Below are 22,286 nucleotides of genomic sequence, written 5' to 3'. Positions count from 1 at the left end.
ATGTCTATTTACCAAAGCTTCAAAATTCTTTAAATTGTTCAACGAATATTTTAAGTCATACGTTTGTTCCATTTCATGATTAGAGTCCCAAGGGTTTGTTTGTATAATCCACAAAATAAGTTCCTTGGCCAACGCTTTTTTCATATCAAAGGAATCAGGTAGATCGTCAAGGCTACTCGATAAAATCTTTAATATTTATGTAATTCGGATTTATATTTGAAATAAGAATTTAAAAGATTATTTTACCAAAATATTTGATAAAAATAATTTTATATTTACAAATTTTATCGAATTTTTTTTAGCAACTCCATTCTCCAATATTATTTTTAAATGTAAATTATTACTGTGGTAGATATATGAGGGTGAAGTGTATTATCCCACAATGTGATAAACCAAATCATTCCTTTTTCATAAGTCGCCTCGCGATAATTGTAATCATTGGTGCCTTCATGCAATGGGCAATTCATAAAATACTTGGGACCTTTGTATATATTATAATTGTAAAATTGGATAACCATTCATTTCATATAATATTTTAAAATTATTCTTTTGAAAAAAAGATAATACCTATGCAGGAATCCATAGATCCATAAATAATGGTTAAACACTCGTTTATTTTGCACCAAACAGTACAAACCCATTCACATATTCGTGTATCAAATAGAGTCGTGTCCATGCTTAAATCTTTATCTCGTTTCCCTCCATCATTACTGTTTAACGAGATCGCATTTATTGATTTAATATATTGTAAGAATTTTAGTTTGGTCTGTGAAATAATTCTTCTGCGAGTTAAATGCCTATGAAGACTTCCTTTCAAAGGTTCTTCATTTGATTTGAGGATTACCCATCTAAATTATTAATTATGAATATTGGAAAAAACAAAATATTAGGAGCGAATATGATACGATTAAAAAATATCATAGCTATATAAACCGGTATGTACCAATAAAATATAAAATTATACATTTTATAATGATTTAAAAAAAAAATTAAAATATCTTTCATAAATGAAAATCTTCTTTGCGATTGCGCCAATTTTTTAATAATTTGTTTTTGTTGGGGATTAAATTTCGATGAGTATTGATTAAGGTTTTTTTCTATAAATGAAGAAAAGGTCTTCTCATTTGTGCTTGTTCTAATTTGGTATCATTGCCATATATACATAATTTTAATATATTCGGAAAACTTATAAAATATATTTAAAAGATGCAATGCTTTCACTGTATTTCTTGGAGGATTATTTACAAAAATAAATTTTTCATCTCATTTAAATTCTGAATATTTAATTTCAATAACAAGATTTGATATATCATCAGACCAGAGGAAGTTATGATATAAATTTGTAAATTGGATATAGCCATTTGATCGTTCATTGACTTGAATCAAAATTAATTCCAAAAAGGAATAAAAATGGTTATTTTATAATGATCCGCAATTGAGTCCACGTTAATATTGAAACAATTTGCATGCCGGTAAAGTCAAGGCTTGTGAATCTCAAAATCATATAATTTCGCTTTCAACTCAACAATCACATAAATCTCTATAATTTCCTGGTCGATATTATCTCTTAATCTTCTAAGTTATTGTATAATAATATTCGCGATTCTCATAACTTAGCCAAGTCAATTTTTTTGAAATTGTTGTGTAAGAAATAATTTATTAATATTTTCCAATGAAAAAAATCGACAATTATATAAAATCTAATAATGTATCATCCATTATGTGTTTCAGGTTATTCTAATATCTTCCCAAGGACATACAAAATAGGCTCTTCTAGATTCAAAAAATGCTGTAACAGCTTGATGTTGAAGGCTTCATATTGCCGTGTAGCCTTTTTGCAGTTTCTTTTTTTCTGTGGCACAAGAAGTTCCAGAAATAATTATATTCAGCAAATTTTGTCTATTTGGATATCTGAGCATTTCATACACTCTAGAAATCATAATTATTGGTAGAGATAAATTAAATAGAATTTGATTGATAAAATTTTCTTATATCCATCAAAATATAAGAAAATAAACTATAAATTTTCGTGAGTTAAAATATTAATATACAAGAAATAAATATTAAATTAATTTTAACTTTTTGGTAATATTTAGAATAGAATATAACTTATTTGAAATAAAGTGCTTTGCATTCACAATTCATAAAGCCCTTTTATGTTTTTTCAAAAATTCTTGCTATGGAATGGGGGATTTTCCCCGCTTGATACGCATCTGATTTATTGATTTTTTTTTGTTTTGTCGAAAATTAAATTTTCTGAGAACTTTTACTCGAACATTTGTGTAATGTTGGCTAGATTTGAGCCGATTTTAAAAAACGTCTAATTCAATATTTTATCCAGAAAAAAAAATACACAGGCTCGAAAATTTAGCTCATAGATAGCACAAAGGTTTACATCTATTATCGAAATCTCGAAGGCTTATATATTTTTTGGATTAGTCTATCATATTATTATTATTCATATGCTGGAAAACATTCAATGTGCTGTCTTAAAAGTATTTAAAGGGTTTAGTTAAAAGCCTCATTCTGTTTCTTTCGATACACATTTTTATATTTGATTTATTAAATAACAAATATTATATATTTATAAATAAATAATTGAACCTGTCTTTGACCATGTATTATTTATTTTATGTAAAAGAAATAAATACCATGACAAACAAAGGAAAAGTTTGATTATTTTATATATTCACGAAATATAAATAAACTTAGGGTCAATATTACAATTTGTTAATAATAAGAGTCTTATCTTTCTTATGATAATTTCAGCATATTGGATAAATTCCAAATAAATGAAAAGTTACATCAATATAATTATTAATACAGGAAGATGAAAATAGAGAGTTTGTGCCCCCCCCCCCCACGTCTAATTTAAAAGATGCTCTCAGCTCCACTCTTTTAGTTATTTTTGATTTAATATAAAAAAAATCACATAAAATATAAATTAGCTGTGATCCATGATAAAATTTGTCTGATTGTCGAAAAAAATAATAAAATCGTTTTTTTATTAATTGAAATTACTATATTAAATTACTATTTTAAAATGGAAAGCCTTAGAAACACCATGATATCAAATTCATACCTGTATTAGTGGTTTCATCTATTTATGTAATGTAGTATAATTTAAAAAATTTCTTAAATTTTTATTTTATAAAGAAATTTTTTATCTCTAATGTATGAGGTTTGTTTAAAAATAAAAGCATTTGACATAAACGAAAGGATTAATATAATAATTCATTATTCAAAGCCGATATTCCTTTACGCCTCGAACCTCGGGATACTTCTGTTATTAATAACTCGCGCCCTGATGGGCCTACGTAAATTTCTGGGATAAAGAAAAACACATGTATTGGGACTTCACATATATAGACATTTTCGCCCCATCAAATAATAATTAGGATCCAGAAGGTATGCCCTGAGGGGCCTACGTAAATTTCCTGGGATAAAGGAAAACACATGTATTGGGACTTCACATATATAGACATTTTCGCCCCATCAAATAATAATTAGGATCCAGAAGGTATAGCGAAAAAAAGGAAATTCCAAAAATATTTTTTTCTTGCCGGCAAAATTATATATATACCCATTGTGATTACAACAAGCTGCTCATTTGGGAAAGAGGCGAAATCCCTAATCAAACTAATTAGCTATAAGAGCCATAAAACAATAATTTCAGGGGCCCTTCTGATTGAACAAAAAATCAGTTTCGAAATATTACGTTATAATTTTAAATTATTTAAGTATTCATGGCCATCTTCAGAGGAGGGTTACTATTTTTAACATAATTTTTTTTCTTTTTCTAAATATGTTGTCATCATGTTATTCTAATTACTTTATATAATTTCGATTATTAAATTAATTTTTAAAAAAAATCACTTATATTATCAATATTTAAATAATGTACATTACAATTTAGTGTAAACATTTGTAGCAGGATAGATTTAATAGTATTATATTTATTGGCGAAGGTAAAAACTTTACACATACCCCCCCCCCTCCCCCAATCCAAGATAAAAAATGAATACAATACGTTGTTATAAACCATATCTTAAAAATAAAGTTTATAGTAATAATTTTGCAATACCACCCAAAAGTTCTTTCCCCTCCCTTACGAAAATACAGGATACGCCAGTAATTATTACATATAAGAATAACTGGTTATTGTAATGATCGACCACTGCAAGAAATTAATTTACAAATAATAAATTATTAAAAAATTGAACTTGAAATCCAAATGAAGCGCTTCTAATTTTTCCCAAAATGTATCGAAGGAAGGGTCTACTTGTTGCGTGGCGTTTAAATTAATTGTAAATAGTAAAAGGGGTGATTTATTTGTTGATACCCCAAAACGACAACCGTTCAATGCTCCTAATTGTAGATGGCTTAAATTGTCGACAATTATTATTCGTGGAATTAAATTTGGAGATGTGTGCTCCTTCACGGAACTTAGATATCGATGTAAATAATCAATATCTCGATGACTCATGTCAATTATCGCTATATCATCGTCAAAATTATTTTCTTTGCCTTCAAGATTAACATTTAAATCACCATTTTCTTTATTTTTTAACCTTCAATATTGATATAATTAGGTTTTATATAATCTAATTATAAAAATATATTACTTGTTAACAGTGTATTGGGCTATTCTAAAAGCTAGTTTGCTCTTATTACTAGCTACGGGCCCTATAAAGGCCATAGATTTGTACTGAACTAAATCAATAGTATATCTCTGTAGAACTTTCTTAGGTATAAGCAATTCTGCACTGAATGAATCTAGCGCATTTACCTTGCTATCTGTATAAATATATTGATATTAATAGAATTTTTTATAAAATATGCAAATAGTTTGAAAAATTATGTTTATTATTTACGATTAAATAAAAAAGAAACCTTTGAGATGTAAATCTATCCTGCGAACTCTGTTTTCATTTACTCCTTCATCATATTCAGTGGAATCGTTTAACCAATCATAAGGTGTAATGTCATTTTCATTATTTTCCAATTGATTAGCGTCATTAAAATATCTGAAATTAGTATTATTCTGAGAGTGCCCTGGGCTAAATTTAATAAGACTCTCTTCGGGACTCAGGTCTAGATTGTAGTCTGTTGGTGAGTTTACGCTCGAACGACGATTATAAAAAGATATATTCCTGCCACTAGATGGAAAATAGCGACCGAAAGCTGCATAAAACGATATGCCATTCACGTCCTGACCATCATTTCTATTAGATACTTCATTATTTGTATTTTCTTGGTCGTTTGAATAAGATGTTAAGGCTAAAAGGTATTCTCTAAACAGTGTCTTTAAACACCGCGTTAAGAGATCCCATGGCGTATTATTTGCGATTCGCAAATAACCGATGGGAATCGATTTTTTAATGGCAGACTCATTAGAAATTTCCAGGCTAACTAGGGTTGCGAAGAAGCTATTATAGGAAGGGCATTGAAGGATAGATGGTGACACATAAGCTACACCTTTTTTAGGATCGGTCATTGATATATTTTGATTAAAATTATTAGACATCTCTACTTGCTTGGTAGGAAAATTGCACTGGGACAAAATTTGGGAAATGTTGTTATTATCGTTAGCTAAAATATTTAATTTTAATTTATGTTTTAAAAAACAAATTCAAACTTTTAATATTTATTTTATAATTTTTAGGCCATCTTTTTCGCGGTAATCAGATAGACTTTGGTGGAAAAAACTCCTTTTCCATTAAATATTTTTATTAGTAGTATTTTTATTTTAGCCATATATGAGATTCAGTTCATCCACTATAAAAAACGTATTTCTCTCTTTCTTTTCCACTGATATTTTCAAATGATAAAAGTTTGATAATAATTAAAGCGCTGCTTTTCAGATCCGACCTGACCCTGGGAAAAAATTAAAATTTTTGTCCGGTCCGATTATATTTTTTTCAAAAATTGGAATTCGAACCGATAACTCTTAAAAAAACATGATAATTCAATATAATTCTGAAAAAAATTTTAAATCTAAATTTACTTATATCGGATTCAATGGCTTTTTTAGAGCACACATTATCAACGTGCGAATTGGCATTAATACTATTTTTAACGTTTATAAGAATTTTTGAGGGAGTGGCTATAGAGGAATGAGTTGAATTTGATGATAAGATTGATGATCGATAAGAATAACTCGTGCTATCGCAATTATTGGAAATTTCTTTCCTATTTTGAAATGTAGAAATATATTTATAATTACAATTCTCATAATACAAAGGTAAGATAATCTATAAAATAATATAAAATCATCTACCAGGTCGAGCAATTTTTGCCAGTCTCCGTGCTTCTATCATTTTTATCATGATTGTTATAATCAACAGTTGATGTAGCTTTATTTTGTAATTTTCCCTTTTTGTTTCTGGAGAAAGCTTTGGTGAATGAACTTCTTAACTAAGTCATTATAATATAGAATTAAAATATACAGTCCTTATATTTTTAGCAGAAAATATTGAACATTAAAAAATAACCTTGCAATCAACCTCACTAAAAAATTTAAAATGATTTCAAAATTAAATTATTTGATCAAAATAATTATGTATTTAATCCTATACTTCATACACTACATTTACACGACATTCATTTATAAATTAATGCTTACCCATTTTTCATCCTTAAGTTATTCATTTGAGGTAGCAAGCATAAAACAAATTTTTTTAAAAATATTATAAAATGAATTGTCATCTTGATAGGTTTATAGTATGATATAATAACTATTGAAAATTAAATTAGTATTATACATTATAGTATAGTGTATATATATATATTGTTTTAATCTATAATTATACTGTATTAAACCGCTTCTTTATTTTGGAAATCTTTGGTAACATCTTTTTAAGCACACTATTCCGAAGGTGGAATGATATACTTTCATACTTGGATATTTTTTTAAAAATGACAGTTAGAATTTATGTTAGTAGGTCTAAGTGCCCTGCAAGCGAGATATTTATCTAATCAGAAGATTTTCAGCTCGCGTTCTATGAAAAATGCAAGATGCACCACATAAAAAAAAGACAAACATTGGTTTTAGCCTAGGGTAGGCTGAGCGCTTAAAAAATAATTATAAGGTGCACAATTTCATTTTTAAAGACTTGGAAGTAATTATAAAAGTAATTTTATACATTTTTTAAGTAGGGGAGGCAGGAGTTATTGGGAAACGCAAATGCCAATAAATTTTAAATACGCCAGTTTATTTTAATAAAAGATGCGTTATTTGCCTTACTTAGTAAACCTGTACGAGCTGGGCATTTTATGGGAAATATTCTCACGGATTGGGCCTCCCAATCGTATTTTTTAGGATAGAGGTCGACCATAACTAGCCTGGAAAATTGGGGGTTTCGGCCATATTAATGTCTTATGAAGGAAAACGATATAAATGTGTTTACTATCAAACCCTCGGCCCGGATCGTAAATTTTGTACGGCCCGGCCTCAAGATAATTTTATTTTTGTCCGAATAATATTCTAAAAAATTACTTTTTAGGGTTTAATTTGTATAGTTGTCCTTTTTTTTAAAAAAAAAAATTTAGTCTCATAAAAATTAACCCTTAGCTTGACTTAATTATTGTTATAATTCTATTCAGAAAAGCAGATCGCCCACTATTTTTTGGTTTTTTTTAAATTTAAGATTTTGACATGATGATATTTTTTTAAATATACTTAAATAGTCTACTTATTCCTATTTTTTAAAAAAAATTACTATTCAGAACATATTATTTAGAATTTTAAATGAAAAAGACGAGTCATGAGTTAGGATACAGACTTGGAGTTTGATATTTTGGGGAGAGAAAAGAATACCTGGAAAATAAATGAAAATGATAAATAATTACCCAATTTTTTTTCTTTTTGACCTTTTTATCATTTATAAGAGAATTAAAATCATTATCATTGTTGCCGTCACTTTCATAATGACGTGAAATTGATTTGCTACTCAAACTACTAGAATTTGCTTCCAAGTTTAGTGTGTCATTCATTATCATCTTTTTGTCATTTGAATAATCACATTTTGTATTATCTGCTTGTAAATTTACATAAAAGAAGAAGTATATATTTAAAAATCGTCTGATTAAAGTTCTATAATATCGACATTTTTTTCGAAAAATCCATTCTTCCAAATCAACAAAAAAGATTAAAATATAATTTAGAATAATCATTTATTTGCATTTAAAAATGGAGATAGAACAAATAAATTATTATTCTCGTCAAGAAATATCAATTTTAAAAAAAAATTCACATGGAGCAGATAATAAAATATTTCAAATCGCAATAAATTTAAAAAGCATAATTTATAGGGAATTTCTCAAATTTTAAAAATAAATTGCAATTGAGGATTACCTTCCGTCATGGAGATATTTTTATTCAGCCCGGGGAGTTCGACATTCGTTAATTGACATTTTTGTTTAAGCGCTTGAATGGTGTTTCTCAAAAAATTAAGTTCATCGTCCTTAGCCAAAGCAGTGGCATTTAAATCTTTGAATCTGTTAGTCATGTTCATCAAACTTTGCTCAAAAGCAGCCACTACCGAGGCCTTAAAAATTATTTGTGAACAATATAATTATTTCAAAGTATACAAAATTTACATTGGTGCTGAGTTGATTAGTCAAAGAATACACCTTATCATGTGCGAATTCCAATTCCTTTTTAAGTTTCATAATCTCGTAGGTACACTTCTCTTCGGGCTATATATTGCAAAAATTATATTAGTTAACTTAATTTACGATTGACTTACAGTTGAATATAGAGATGACACATTGGAGTAGAGAGAGAGTGTTGATCCTATGATAGGTGCTATAAGCAAAAAATAAGATCATTTATATATTCTTCCATTTCATATTCATAGTTTGTAACTAATGTATTCCAAAAATTTAAATATTATCTAACTTTCTAACAATAAATCGGAGGGATTATTTCTTTCAGTGACCTTGCTGATATCTCTGTTTTCAATAAAATCTTGGGATTTGTCATCGTGTAGCGATGGTATGGGCAATTTAGGTGTCAATGGACATATTCCATGTCCTCCTTTAATTAAACATATAAAATTACATTATATTATTAGAGGTAAAATATTATATTTTAAATAAAGTTGTATATCTAAAAATATACAGTAAGGGGAAATTTAGACGAATACCCTATATGTTTCGTGAATAGGTATGTATATATAAATAAATGGGGATAAACAAAAATCACTAAAACATCAGGTTTATATATGTTTTAATCAATCGAATATTATGAATTTACGTGTAATTTTAAGGGGGGTTGTGCGATGGTTGTAATATAGATTAGGTGAATGGAGATATTGTTGTTGAAGAAATCGTGAATCTGTCCGGGAAAGTTTGTAATCGAACAAGCTATTTGCTCTGTGTTGAGTGTTCTGTCTCCTCAAATGAGAACCACGAGAAAGTCCAGGGTCATGCCAAGTACTTAACGTGTGATAATTACCAGTAGATTGATTGGCAGATAAATTTCCTTTAGAACCAGGGCCTAATTCGCGATCTAAGAGATCCAACTGACGTGTTAGAGCTTGCATTATTGACTCATCATCGTTTAAGTCGGTAGTATGCACATAATCATTTGGATTTGACTGGTTTTGATGGCGACCCAACGAGGATTTAGGAGTTCCAGGCATATTTAGTCCCATGTTTAGGTTCAATAATAGCTCATCTTGTTCCCTTTCTCCTTCAGTGACATTGTCATTGTTATTTTTAATAAAAGGTAAACCGGTAGTAAGTTGAAAATCATGAACTTTGAAGCGCGATTTTGAGTGTTTGAGATAGTTCGGCGGTGTCGACTTAAATGAAATGACGGATGGAGTATGCCCAGATTTTGTGGCACCATAAAAGTATTTTGAATCGAATCCACTATTTGAAAAATCGGAAATAAGATTTTGTCGAAGTGGTAAGATGGGAGCCTTAAGTAAATATATTTTTTGTAAAATATGAGGATTATCATTTCAATTTTAAACCTATTCCTAATAAATTGATATATAATTTTAAAAAAAGAAGTATTAACTTTAAACCTTTCCCTCATATGTATTTGAATTCGATTGTTTATATGGGTTTTCCGCCAGTTTATTATTAAATGGATTAACAGCGTTAGTTAATTTGGACGCATTTTGTTCACTTTTAAGATCCATACTTTTCTCTCGGTTCATTATGGCTTGGGAATTTTGGTATATATCATTTATTGACGTTCCATTCATATGAGAAACGTAACTAAATTTTATATGTCATTTTAAAATATATTTACATTTGTCATTTTAGATTTATTATTTAAATGAAGGAATCCATTATTTTATTGATATATACCGCCAAGTGATGTTATAAATTAATCAGATCGATTCAAACGGCTGTGCCCATTTATAGGATTTAATCACCTCGACTATACTAAAATAATAATATTCATTATTCGAGTAAAGTTGGGCTTGATTTTTATAACTAGCTCCTCCAAATGTGTAGGATCGTTTGGCTCTACACAGCTAATTAACAATACTTCCGTCAAGGGACCAAATATATAAAAAGTTTAAACAGAGAAACATGGCGAATTATGATTTATGTAAACCCGATATCAAAACGCGAAAGAGGAAACATTATTTTACAATATTACATACAAAAAATATTCTGACCCTTTTAAAAGAAAAAAGTTTTTAATACTCATACTAATACGATCCTGTCAATTTTTAATTATATTTTTAATTTAATTACCTATTAGGCTCCATTTTGTAGGCCTTTTTTCCATTTCCATTATTCATATCGGCAGTAATAGCGTGATCATTGAGATGTAAAGTTTTGTTCGAATCATTGCGGTGAAAACCGTCTTTAGTAATCAAGTTATTAGTGTTTGCATAATATGGATCTTTTGTTAACAAGTTATTAGTGTTTGCATAATATGGATTAATATCCTCTACCCTAAAAAGATATCAATCAAATGCAATGATTAATATAAAATTAAGTTATAGGCATTGGATGCTGTGTTTTGAGTTACAAATTTTAATGAAATTTATTTTACCTTTATTGTATAATAAATTTTTGTTAAACTTTCTTAGTAAGGTTAGAATCAGAACGAAGAATCAAAGTTAAAAAATATATTATATAAAGGTTTGCATGAGAAAGGGAAATCGTTTTTTTTCTATTACATAATTATTTTTTTTTACAAAAAATTTAACATTCAAATTTGTGGGTATAAAATCTTCCACCATCAAAATTCACATTTTCTCTATTAAATAATGATCAATATATATTTAAGAGAAAAAAAATATATTTGCATAAAAATATTAAATATATTTACAATATAAAAGGTGAAATTTATTTTAAGAAAAATTTGATGATTTTAATAAATATAGGATAGGGGAAAATTACCTTAAAAAGGCAACCGATAGGTAAATCTAAACTTATTCAGGTTCAAGTGCATAGTTGCAGCTAAGAGGAGTAAAAAAGGTTAACGCTCCTCCCCTTTTGTAAATTTAAAGATGTCCGTAAATATCACTTTATTGGGTCAATAAAAATTACCCCCTAAATATTGCCCCTCCCCTTCCAAAAAATGATGGATAAAATGTGTTATTTCAAAAAAAACGACCTAAATAAATGGGCCTAAAGCCTTCTAATAAAATTTAAGGAAAAAAGTCCATCCAACATTCTAAACTACTTTATTTCACATTGATATATTTAAAGTGGGTAACATAAAATATATCAAATATTTAACCCAATTGAACCGTGTTAAATTTGATTTAATGATGAATACTTTGATTGGTACGATTAAGTATATTTTTTTAGAATATATATTTAGTATTAGTTTTAAATTACCTTATCAACTTTACCTCTATTTTAGAACATTTTCTATGAATCGCTTTCAGAATGTTTGAAAGTGGGTTTATATGATTAACATCTTCGCAAACAGTTATAGATTGTATATGCAATGACGTCATCGAAGACTTAATATTAAATACTTTTTCATTTTCAATCGGTTGATCATTTTTACAAATACCTTCAATAACTTTTTCGCGATAATTATTTTCTGTTGACGTAATCAATTCCCTTTTAGTTTCATCAAAGGGTTGATTAGAAGAGGATTTTTCAGTCAAATTTGAATCTCCGCTAGATACCGTGAAAATGTATTGGAAAAACCAAATAAAGTCGTTATAGGTCAATAAGGAATACGCTTTCCAAAAGCCTATAAATAATTCCCACAAAAATTCCAGACTTCTTATACAAAATAGTGACATAAAATTTAAAGTTTGTAAAGCATTGTCGTTAGTCATATCCGTTAGCAATTTCAATTAAAGAAATCGTTAATTATAGGAAAGATTTAAATCTTTTTATGTTGATAATTGATTAAATATAATATTATATAGATTTTAAATTTTCTACATTTTTACCACATCGTTTAATAATTAATAATAAATAACAAATTATTATTTTTTAATACTTTTAAAATGAATAAAATTACACGTAAATTATCATTTTATTTTAAATATATAACTCTGTATCATATTTATGAGTTTAAAATTAAATTCATCTTTAAGCATTCATATCATCATGAATAATAAATTAACAATGAAGGTTATATAACTATCGTAAAATTAAAATATTTTTATATCATGTATTATAATATTTATCTTATAGAGCAAGATAAGTTTTATTTTTTACAAACCAAAATTATTTTGTAAGATAATAGAACCCTGCTTTGTGGAAGATAAATTTTCCCAGGACCAACCCAATCCTCTTTTTTTGACCCCAAATCTGACCAGACTTTAGATACGAAGGCCTGAATCTGATCCAAGCTAATTTTTTATAAATAAATTCTATACCACCCGACTTAAATTAAGATCCGAGTTTAACCCAACAAAACTAAACAAAAAAAGGATTTATCTAAGCATTCGAAAAACAAAATAATTTAAATCTTTGACCAAACTCCGCTGAATCTTGCTCAACCTAGTTCAAGAAGAAAAATTTTGGCCAGGCCTGATTCTTGAAACGCGCATGGCCCTTAATAGATAGATTTAAGTGAGGAAAAACTCTTAATATTGATTCCAATTTGATTTTTATTTTATTTATTTTTATAAAAACTTGTACAATAAAAATATTTAATGAAGGTCAACCGGACCGGTTTACACCGCTTCATATGTAAATTTTTTTAAAAAATGATTAGCTGCATTTAAATCGAATTTATAAACGAAATTGAATCTAGTTATGTATCTTTCTGGTCTGGGCGGATTGACAGATAAAATAACTATAATTCCATATGATTTCTAAACTCGATCGATAGCTGCCAACCACCTTTTTTGAAGTTCTGGTTAACCTTCACCAAAAATGATACAACAATTAGAGATTGAAATATCTTATGTAATATCACATTTGAGTAGAATTGTATTCATAAAGCATCTTCTCAATCCACAACAATTTTTGGATTTTTTTTCTTGAAAACATTAAATTTAATAATATCGAATCGATTAATATTTAAACTGAAAATTTTAATGAAGATTTATTCTACAATTTTATTACACTTTATAATAGGTGACGAATTATGTAAGAAAAAATAAATGATATTAATTTTTTTGCTATTTATACAATTTTTTTTCCCCATATTATTTTACTTAATATAATGTTTCTGCATGTTTTACTTTGGGTTAGAAGAACCTTATTAAAAACAATATTATGATGCTTCACCTTATTTTTTTTCAAGGAGTCTTTTTACGCCGACAAGTAACCAAATTATTTTCTAGCGTCAACTATTAAAAAAATTATATGGTAAAAAGTTTTTTTATCATCGTCTATATTACTTTTTAAACAAGAAATTTGAAAATATTTATATATTCCTTATTTATTATTTATTGTTTTAATAAAAATATATCTAAAATATAGATAGGGTTTAATTATTTAGTCACATGAAGTAAAGAAAAAGTGGAAATTATTCAAATAGTCTAAATAGGTTGTGCTAGGCTAGCTACTATAGTAATGACATGCAATAGAATGTTGTTATTAAATAACAATGTTTAAGCATCACCTTGAAAAGGGTTCTGCTCATTCATTCTTTTAAGATGGATTTTGAATTTAATTTAAACAAATATACTGTATTCTAATTGAACCGATACCCGTTGCAGTTAATCTGTCAATTCCAAATTAATGCAATAAAATTTTATATATTGAGAGAAGGATAAATTATCAATGTAATCTACATCTTCAAATTCTACCAACAGAGTAAAAGTTTTACCCATTCAAAGTTGGACAAACAAAATTAGAACTTTTCACTTAAAAATTTATTTTTTATAACGATAACAAAAAATGGTTTTCATTAAAGATGACTTGAGTTTGATTAAAACTTTAAAACAAGAAAAATATTACGGAGCCAAAAGATTTTTAAAGGAATTTCCTAACAGAATTGTCTATCACAGCCTTTAATCAATTGATTGCTAAATTGGATGCTTCCGGATCAACACAAAATAAGATGGTGGTGACCACGCATAGCTCGTACTATGGAAAATTTTAATTCTATTGAAACACTTGTATTGAGCCAAGAAGTCCCACCTGACACCAATAGAACAATTCGTCAAGTTATTTCGTAAACTTCAGTACTTATGGTTATCCAAAGAGCTGTAGCTTAAGTGTTTAAAAAAGAAACAAGCCTAGAACTTAAATGCGAATAAGACTGCCCGTCTGGCACGTAAACACTTCTTCGAAAATATCCTCAGAGGTTAGTTTATTTCACCTGGCTCACAAATGGATAACTGTTTACAATTACTTCACCGATAAATCTGCAGGATGTACTTTGCAGTTTAAATGAGAAAAAACAAGTTGCAGCCAATCGATTGCTAATGCAACATTTGACACAAATTAATTTTAAATGTTGATGTTAAGTTTAATAGAAAATGAATTTTTACATGTTGAGAAGTTCGAATTGCATAACTTAACCACTGGTGATAGAATTTAATGAAATAACACATTGATAATTTATCCCACTCGTAATCTAAAAAGATTTATTAAATTATTTTTAAAATTGATAGATTTATTGCTAAAACAAAAAGGATATCATTCAATTGGATATCTTTATAAAATAAGTATTAATGAAAATACTATTTTATGAATCTTAAGATTTAACACTATCATCAAATTAAAATAATAGAATTTCTATGAGTAGGATATCTTGGTGGGGGAAGACCAAAAAACAGATTTTGTAAAAATGTCTAAAATATATAAGCATTGACTAATGATCGATACAAATCTCAAACGGTAGTCTCTTAACTCTTCTACCTAATGTATATAATATCTTTCTTTTCGATATTTGATATTTTTTAATTTGTTAATTTTTGTACGCTAAAAAAATAAGGCAATCAGCATGAGAACAGGCCAGGGTACGTTAAAATAGAGTCCTGGCCGAATTAAAATATTAAAAAAATAATGATTCAAAAATTAATTATTTCATAACAAGTATAAATGAAAATTTATTAATAATAAATTATTTTAATGTTTCGTGTATAAAGCTTAATAAGCAGCATCTACAAAATATATGGTTCTTTTTCCTAATATATTATCGCAATGTTGAGTGTGAACAGAAAATTGCAAAAAATATATAAGATAGACACAAATAATGCCCCAACGTGCCCTTAATGTCACTTATTATATAAGTTAATATAACTAATATTAAAATTATATCATGATAAAATATATGTTGTATATAATGAAAGAGAGTTCATCATTTCATTCAGTGGATAGACAAGGGGGCGGGGATGTTAAAAGATAGGAAATAAAATTCTCACTTTTAATTTTTATCATTACAAGAATTTTGAACACAGCATAAAGTAGACCAAGTTTGAATATAGAGATATAATATTTTTGTCATAGATTTATGTCAAAATTGTCTATAATGTGAAATTTAATTTCACTCTCTAAACTTTGATTTATTTTTCTTCAAATAAAGTAAAATTTTCTAGCGTGCCTTGTATTTATTCTGTTTAGCTCCGGTCTTATTATTCATTATATTTTAGATTATAAAAAAGGGATCATGTTAAATGATTTTCAGTTTGAGACAAAAATTCCCTTCCCTTAAAATGGAATTTGAGGTATAATTTGTTATTATAGGTTAGGAGACTTGAGGTATTTCATAAATTCATATACGAAAATTATTTACCCTTCTATGAATACTTTGACTAAAACGGCGTACACCGTTGTCAACCTTTTTTAAAAATATTCTTATTTGAATTTTCTTTTCTTACCATTTTAATCAAAGGAATTTAAATATACAATTTAAATGAAGAAATAATTGCACTAAGAAATATATACAATGTAATATTTATATGAATCGAAAAATATATAATTCTATATAATATATTTTCAATAAAATTGGGCTTAGTAAATTTTTATTTGGCTTTATACAATGGAATAAAAAAATCAGTGTCTATGTTTATTTATTTAAATTTACTCTAATGATATTATAATATGCGGAATATTCCTGAATTATATTCAATTAATATAACTAATATTATTAGTTTTTTGGAGTTAAAGTAGTGCGCTAATTTTTTTGGTAGCTATAGCTAAAGCGGCTACTTTTTTTGTAATTATGTAAGTTTTTAGCGCGCTACTTTTTTTGAAAGTATCTAAGTAGCCGCAACTTCGCTACTTTTAAAAAATATAATGAAGGTAAGTGTAAACATGAAAATTAAAATATAATATTTTAATTAATTATAGTTTTTAAGATTTATTATTTAATTTTGAAATTAAAATATAATTTCAATTTGTAATTTATATTTTCATTTGTATTATATACCTAAATCACGTGTTAATAATTTAAAATATCATCGCCTATGGATATCCAAATAGTTGAAAGTGATTCAGACAATGATATTAATGAAATGGAAGATACCAGGGAAGAAAATGTTCTTAATAGCTATAATACAAATTTCCCATTCCCTAGATTTGAAATTTTTTTTAAATAAATATATAACCAAAACTGGTTTCAAATTTATTTGTTTAAATGTAAAAAAAATATTTCCTCAAATCAATCCAGTAGCTATAACCTCAAGAAACACCTAAAGGTCCGTGGCATATCCAGGATTTTCTTATGGGGGGGGGGGGGGGTGGGGAGGGATTTTTGAGGGCTTCGCCTCCAAACCCCTTTAGCCTGGCCTTCGGCCAGCTTTCCCCCGGCCTTCGTCCGGGTCTTATGTTTTAGCTATTCTATTAAATTATTCACAATTTAATAATAATCATATTTCTATTTTTAACTATTATTTACTAATTCTTGCTTATGGATATTACAAGCCTATTTTTTATTATTTCAAGTTAGTTATATTATATTTATTAAAGTTTTTTTAAATGTAAAGTTGAAATAAAGTGTAATGTCATTTTTTTTTATAAAATTTGCTTTAAAAACTAGCCTCAGCTTAGATTCTCATACAATATAAGTAGAATATAATTTTTTTATTTAAAATACTAATAGTAGAATGTATAAAATATTGACTAGAAAATAATTAAATTAACAAGTTTTTTTTAACTTCTTATCAAATACAATATTATACAAAATATTTTCTATAATTATAATGTGATTTTTAATTTTCGTGGGAATGTTGCCAATTCATCAAGAATTTCGTTTGTCGTTAGAACCAAATCTCTGTGGATATTTAACAAAGCTAACCCATTTAGTCGAGATTCAGAACTTCGTAAATATGTTTTCAACCTTCTCAAGTTGGAAAAAGTGCTTTCATTCGTATTGTAATAGGCATGCAAGACTATAAAACAACTTCAAAATATTAGGAAATTGAGCCAAAGTTTCTTTACACCAATTGAGCGCATGAATAGCATGCTCAGGTAAAATAGCTAAACGTAGTAGATATTTATACCACAATTCGAATTCACTTATTAAATTTATTTCAGTATCAATCTCATAGGAATAAAATTTTGCTAAGTATTTAATTTTAACAATAGTGGCATTAGAAAACGAAGAAGGATCTTTAGATAATAAAACTTGAAGATTGCTAAAGACTTGTTTTTTATCTAAAAACTGTACTTTTATTTACGATATAAAAGTATCTAAGAATGGAATGAAAATGGATATTTTATAATATTCTTCAGTTGAGCCAATATTTATTTTACATTTCAATAATGGCCTAGGTGCTAGACGAGGTTTAATTAGTGTTATATCATAAAATTTAGCCTTCGATTCAACTTCTAGATAATTTATGAAAATATTTATCTACATTCATTCTTATTGTATCTACCTGTTCATATATATTTTCCGCCAAATCAATAACCTGAAATCTAAATTTGGTTTTTGTAAATTTCTACAAAGTAGTGAGCTAAAAATAATTTATTGATGCAACTTGCAGCAATGATAAACTCTGATTGATCAATTGAATTCAATAATGATATCGCTTCTGACGACACATTACTTTTTTTCAAGCTCAGCCTTATTTAACTTTTGTATTTCTATTTCTTCTGTTCTACAAAATGGAAATAAAAATGAAAAATATTTAAAAAATTATAGATATTTATTAATATTTAAAATATTATTAAAAATACTTATTAATTCTAACTCACTAATAATTTTGAATTTAATAAAATAAATATATATAATAATAAAATAAATTATCGTTTGATTTCAATCTCTTTGACTAAATATTTTTCCATTTTATTAATATTTTTGAATAATATGTTGTAAAATTGATATTCAAATATTTGTAAAATTTTGATTGGGGGAGGGGGGGGGTGAGGAGGGGTGGGGTAAAATTTTTATTAGCTTAAAAAGATATATATAAAAACAGTCAAATTTGCGATGGGGGGGGGGATTTCCCCCTTCCCCCCTCCCTCCCATTGGTTACGCGCCTGCTAAAGGTAAATTGTCATTTTTACATTCTAATAATATTTATTTTATAAGACTGTTCATGAGTTTTAAGGAAATCGAGAGACATCTAAATAATTTTGGTATAGGTGACTATACATCCAAAAAGACTAATTCAATTCAAACCAAATTAATTAATAATGCAAATGAAAATATTTCTCAGAAATTGGCTGATAAAGTTATTGTTGATTTTATCATTTATACAGTTCAGCCAATGTCCTTAGTTGATAATTAAAACTCTATCTCCTGGTACAACAATTTTATGCCGCCAGACACTAATGAATAAAATAGCAGATAACCTTATGATGAAAGATGCTCTAATAGTAGAGTTATCAGAGATAGAAATAGTTGAACACATAACAGAAGGTAAAAACTTATTTATATTTATAAATTGATCTGATTAAATATTTTTAAGCTTATTTGGGAATCACAGGCCATTGACTAGACCCTAGAACTTTAAAAAGAAGATCTGTGGCATTAGCCTTCAAAATGATAATAGGATGCCAGACATATATGTACTTGCAAATAAAATTATTTATCTTATATTAAAAATATGTATATAAGATTAAATACGCCCTTACCCTCAAGTGCTAGTGGAGAGATTATTTAATAAGGCAAAACTTATACTTTTTGATAGTCGCTCTAGATTTGGGGATGATAATATTGTAATGATTTTATTATTAAAATGCAACAAATTACCATAAATATTTATTTTTATTACATAAATTTTTTTATAATCAAAACTAACTATATTTTAATATTTATAAATGTTGATTTTTATATATTTACTATACAATAACATTATAGACAATTAAAAAATTTGTAAATTTTTTTTATAAAAAGTAGCTTAAAAAGTAGCTAAAGCTACTTTTAAAAAATAGAAACTAATAGCGAGCTACTTTTTTTGACAAATAGCGATAGCGGTAGCGCGCTATTTTTAAAAGTAACGTTTAACAACTCTGGTTTTTTGAGTTTTATATAGACATCTTTTGGAATAATAATAATCTTAGTATACAATCGCCTAGTGGACTGATTCAGGTCCTGTTCCTACCCAAGACTTATATTGATTATTAAATGGCTTGAATGAAAAAGGTTTATATCAGGTTACGCCTAATCTAAATGTGCAAATCGAGTGTTCCAATTATAGAATGCAAGGAACAATACAACCTATATTTATTTCATTTTTTCACCTTCTATAGTCCCATAATTCTTAAAATTTTTTATATACATATTCTCAGGTAAACAATATAATGAATAAAATAAAAAATAATCGAAACTTTAAATTAGATTAAACAACAAACCATAATATTTTTTATTATACGAATTTAAACATTTAATTTTGTATTCTCATTTATTGAAAAATTCTTTTTAATTAAATTTTTAAATATTCTTATCTGCATTTTTTCAGACTTCTAAAAATATTTAATGATAATAAAAGTAAATTAAACTATATATACCTAAGTCTAAATTTAAGTTAATGTAAAAATTTAAAAATAAATCTTGTAAGCTTTTAAAAATTTTTTAACTTATCATATTTTCTTTTTAGATATAAAAAAAATATTTTTAAGAAACCTGTTATAGTTGATTTGATTCAAACCCTCCGATCTATGTTCGTGAGAAACATTGTTCGAGTCATTTTCAGCACAGAGAATATTCTCACAATTTTGTAATTGCATCAATGTAATCATTTTACGATGCTTTTTACTCATTTTAAGGGCTTCTCCATCAGACAGATAACCTTAAAAATTAAAAACATAGTTGTTGTAATCATAATAAAAAATAAAATTTTCTTATATTTTATTAAAACAAAATGAGAATACTAAGAGCCTATGATTTATATTTTGAAATTCAACCCTGATCTAGAAAAGTTTTTAAATTTTCTATCTGAATCAATCGGACCCGATGTTAAGCGGAAAGTAGTTAATTTTTTTTTCTTTCTCTAATACCTCGCCCTAGTGACTAAATTAGCTACGAATTCAATGAACTAATTTATTCATATATCCAAGCATTTTAAAATGAAATTCACATAACTCGTATGTGTTCATTTAATATATTATACGAATAACATATGATTACAAAATTAAGTTAGCGAAAATTAGTTACGAATTTTAGTCACGCAACTTAAACACTTGCACCTAATAACATTAATACGAAATTCGTAGCTAATTTAGTCGAAAAAGAAATATTAATAAAACAAAATAATAAAAAAATTTTTTTTGATGAGATCCGAGTTCTGTCAGACATAGAACCTTTAAAGTCCGGCCCAAATAAATAATTGTAAATCATTGTCAAACTCGTCGACCGATACAAGTTTGATCAGAACCAACTTAGACGGATCTTTTAAAGCTTTATATATACTCTTTATATATACTCTTTATTACACTCTATATGTGATATACTAAGTTTTAAAACTCAAAAGAAATTTTTTTTAAATAAAATGATATCTATTACCATTTTGAAGACAATGACCTTTAAGACCATTCCCAGTAGTTTTATAATGATTAGGATATTTTGGGCTTTGAGATAAACCTCTCGTAAATTTAGTAGTTCCCATTATTTCATTGCCCATATCTTTTGTAAGGGGATGTGATAGTTGCTGTGCGTCATAAATCTAATGTTACATTTCCCATTTTATTAATTTCTTTAATTCAATTTATAAGAATACAGGTATAAAATTATATTTTTAGTTCTGTTAGTTTTCTAGTTGCGTGTTAACTATCTCATATAGCCTTTCAGAGACATAGTGAGTTTTTTAAGACCTTAAAAAGGGACATTATGTTTTTCAAAAAAGGAAATCTCTGAAAAGGACATTACGTAACTGGGAAAAACTATATTGGGTTGCAAGCTTATCAGTAATGATTTTTAACCAGAGTACCGAACCGATAACTATAAAGGTTCAGTTTTTGACACCTTGTTTTGGAACTGCATACATATCAAGCAAATGATCAGATTATTTATAGGCTCGGATTAAATAGTTACTAATTAATACCAAATAGAATTCTGCAAAACCCGGCCCGCCTTTAAGCACGTCATGTTTTTTTAGATTATAACGGGCTGGGAAATTCGTAAATAAAAAAGATATGCGATTTGATAATAAATTACAGTATGCCTATTTCTTTTTATTTTAGGTATCTAACTAAAATACTCAAAAAATTTCTACAATTTAAAATATCATTAAATTAAAAAAATACAATAAAGATATCAAAAACAAGTGTATGAAACGGTTGTTGTAGAAAAAAATAGATAGACATAGAGAAAGATATAAGAGACTTAGATATCAAAAATTTAATGGGCGGAAAATTCGTAAATTTTTTTTAACAAATCGGAGTGGATTTTTCGTAAAATTAACCGACCGGGCATGACTTTTCTTAAAATTTTAGCGGGCCATGCAACTTGTGCAAAAATTCTTAATGGGCCGGGCTTTGCAGATCTCTTATAT

The 22,286-nt window shown here is 27.2% G+C and overlaps 1 protein-coding gene across 1 annotated transcript in view; it reads right to left on the bottom strand.

Annotated features, from left to right (window-relative positions):
- Window positions 1–8: 8 nt before the first annotated feature.
- Window positions 9–22,286, bottom strand: part of LOC135926741 (putative uncharacterized protein DDB_G0282133) — a 68,118-nt gene continuing 45,840 nt past the window's right edge. The window contains exons 14-32 of the mRNA XM_065462671.1: window positions 21,299–21,458; window positions 20,420–20,585; window positions 10,723–10,926; window positions 10,038–10,233; window positions 9,260–9,929; window positions 8,903–9,040; window positions 8,751–8,809; window positions 8,602–8,700; window positions 8,357–8,549; window positions 7,852–8,039; window positions 6,281–6,417; window positions 6,008–6,192; window positions 4,894–5,592; window positions 4,626–4,797; window positions 4,224–4,571; window positions 568–848; window positions 345–481; window positions 62–186; window positions 9–27 (exon numbers count right to left, since the gene is read on the bottom strand). Of these exons, the coding sequence (XP_065318743.1) occupies window positions 9–27; window positions 62–186; window positions 345–481; window positions 568–848; window positions 4,224–4,571; window positions 4,626–4,797; window positions 4,894–5,592; window positions 6,008–6,192; window positions 6,281–6,417; window positions 7,852–8,039; window positions 8,357–8,549; window positions 8,602–8,700; window positions 8,751–8,809; window positions 8,903–9,040; window positions 9,260–9,929; window positions 10,038–10,233; window positions 10,723–10,926; window positions 20,420–20,585; window positions 21,299–21,458 (4,176 nt within the window). The remainder of the gene's footprint in view (window positions 28–61; window positions 187–344; window positions 482–567; window positions 849–4,223; window positions 4,572–4,625; window positions 4,798–4,893; window positions 5,593–6,007; window positions 6,193–6,280; window positions 6,418–7,851; window positions 8,040–8,356; window positions 8,550–8,601; window positions 8,701–8,750; window positions 8,810–8,902; window positions 9,041–9,259; window positions 9,930–10,037; window positions 10,234–10,722; window positions 10,927–20,419; window positions 20,586–21,298; window positions 21,459–22,286) is intronic.

The sequence above is a fragment of the Gordionus sp. m RMFG-2023 genome, chromosome 3 (genome assembly GCF_954871325.1).
Source record: "Gordionus sp. m RMFG-2023 chromosome 3, tfGorSpeb1-WG-v2, whole genome shotgun sequence".
NCBI lineage: Eukaryota > Metazoa > Nematomorpha > Gordioida > Chordodea > Parachordodidae > Gordionus > Gordionus sp. m RMFG-2023.
Note: the sequence above shows the minus strand (reverse complement) of the source record. Positions and strands in the feature narration are given on the sequence as shown.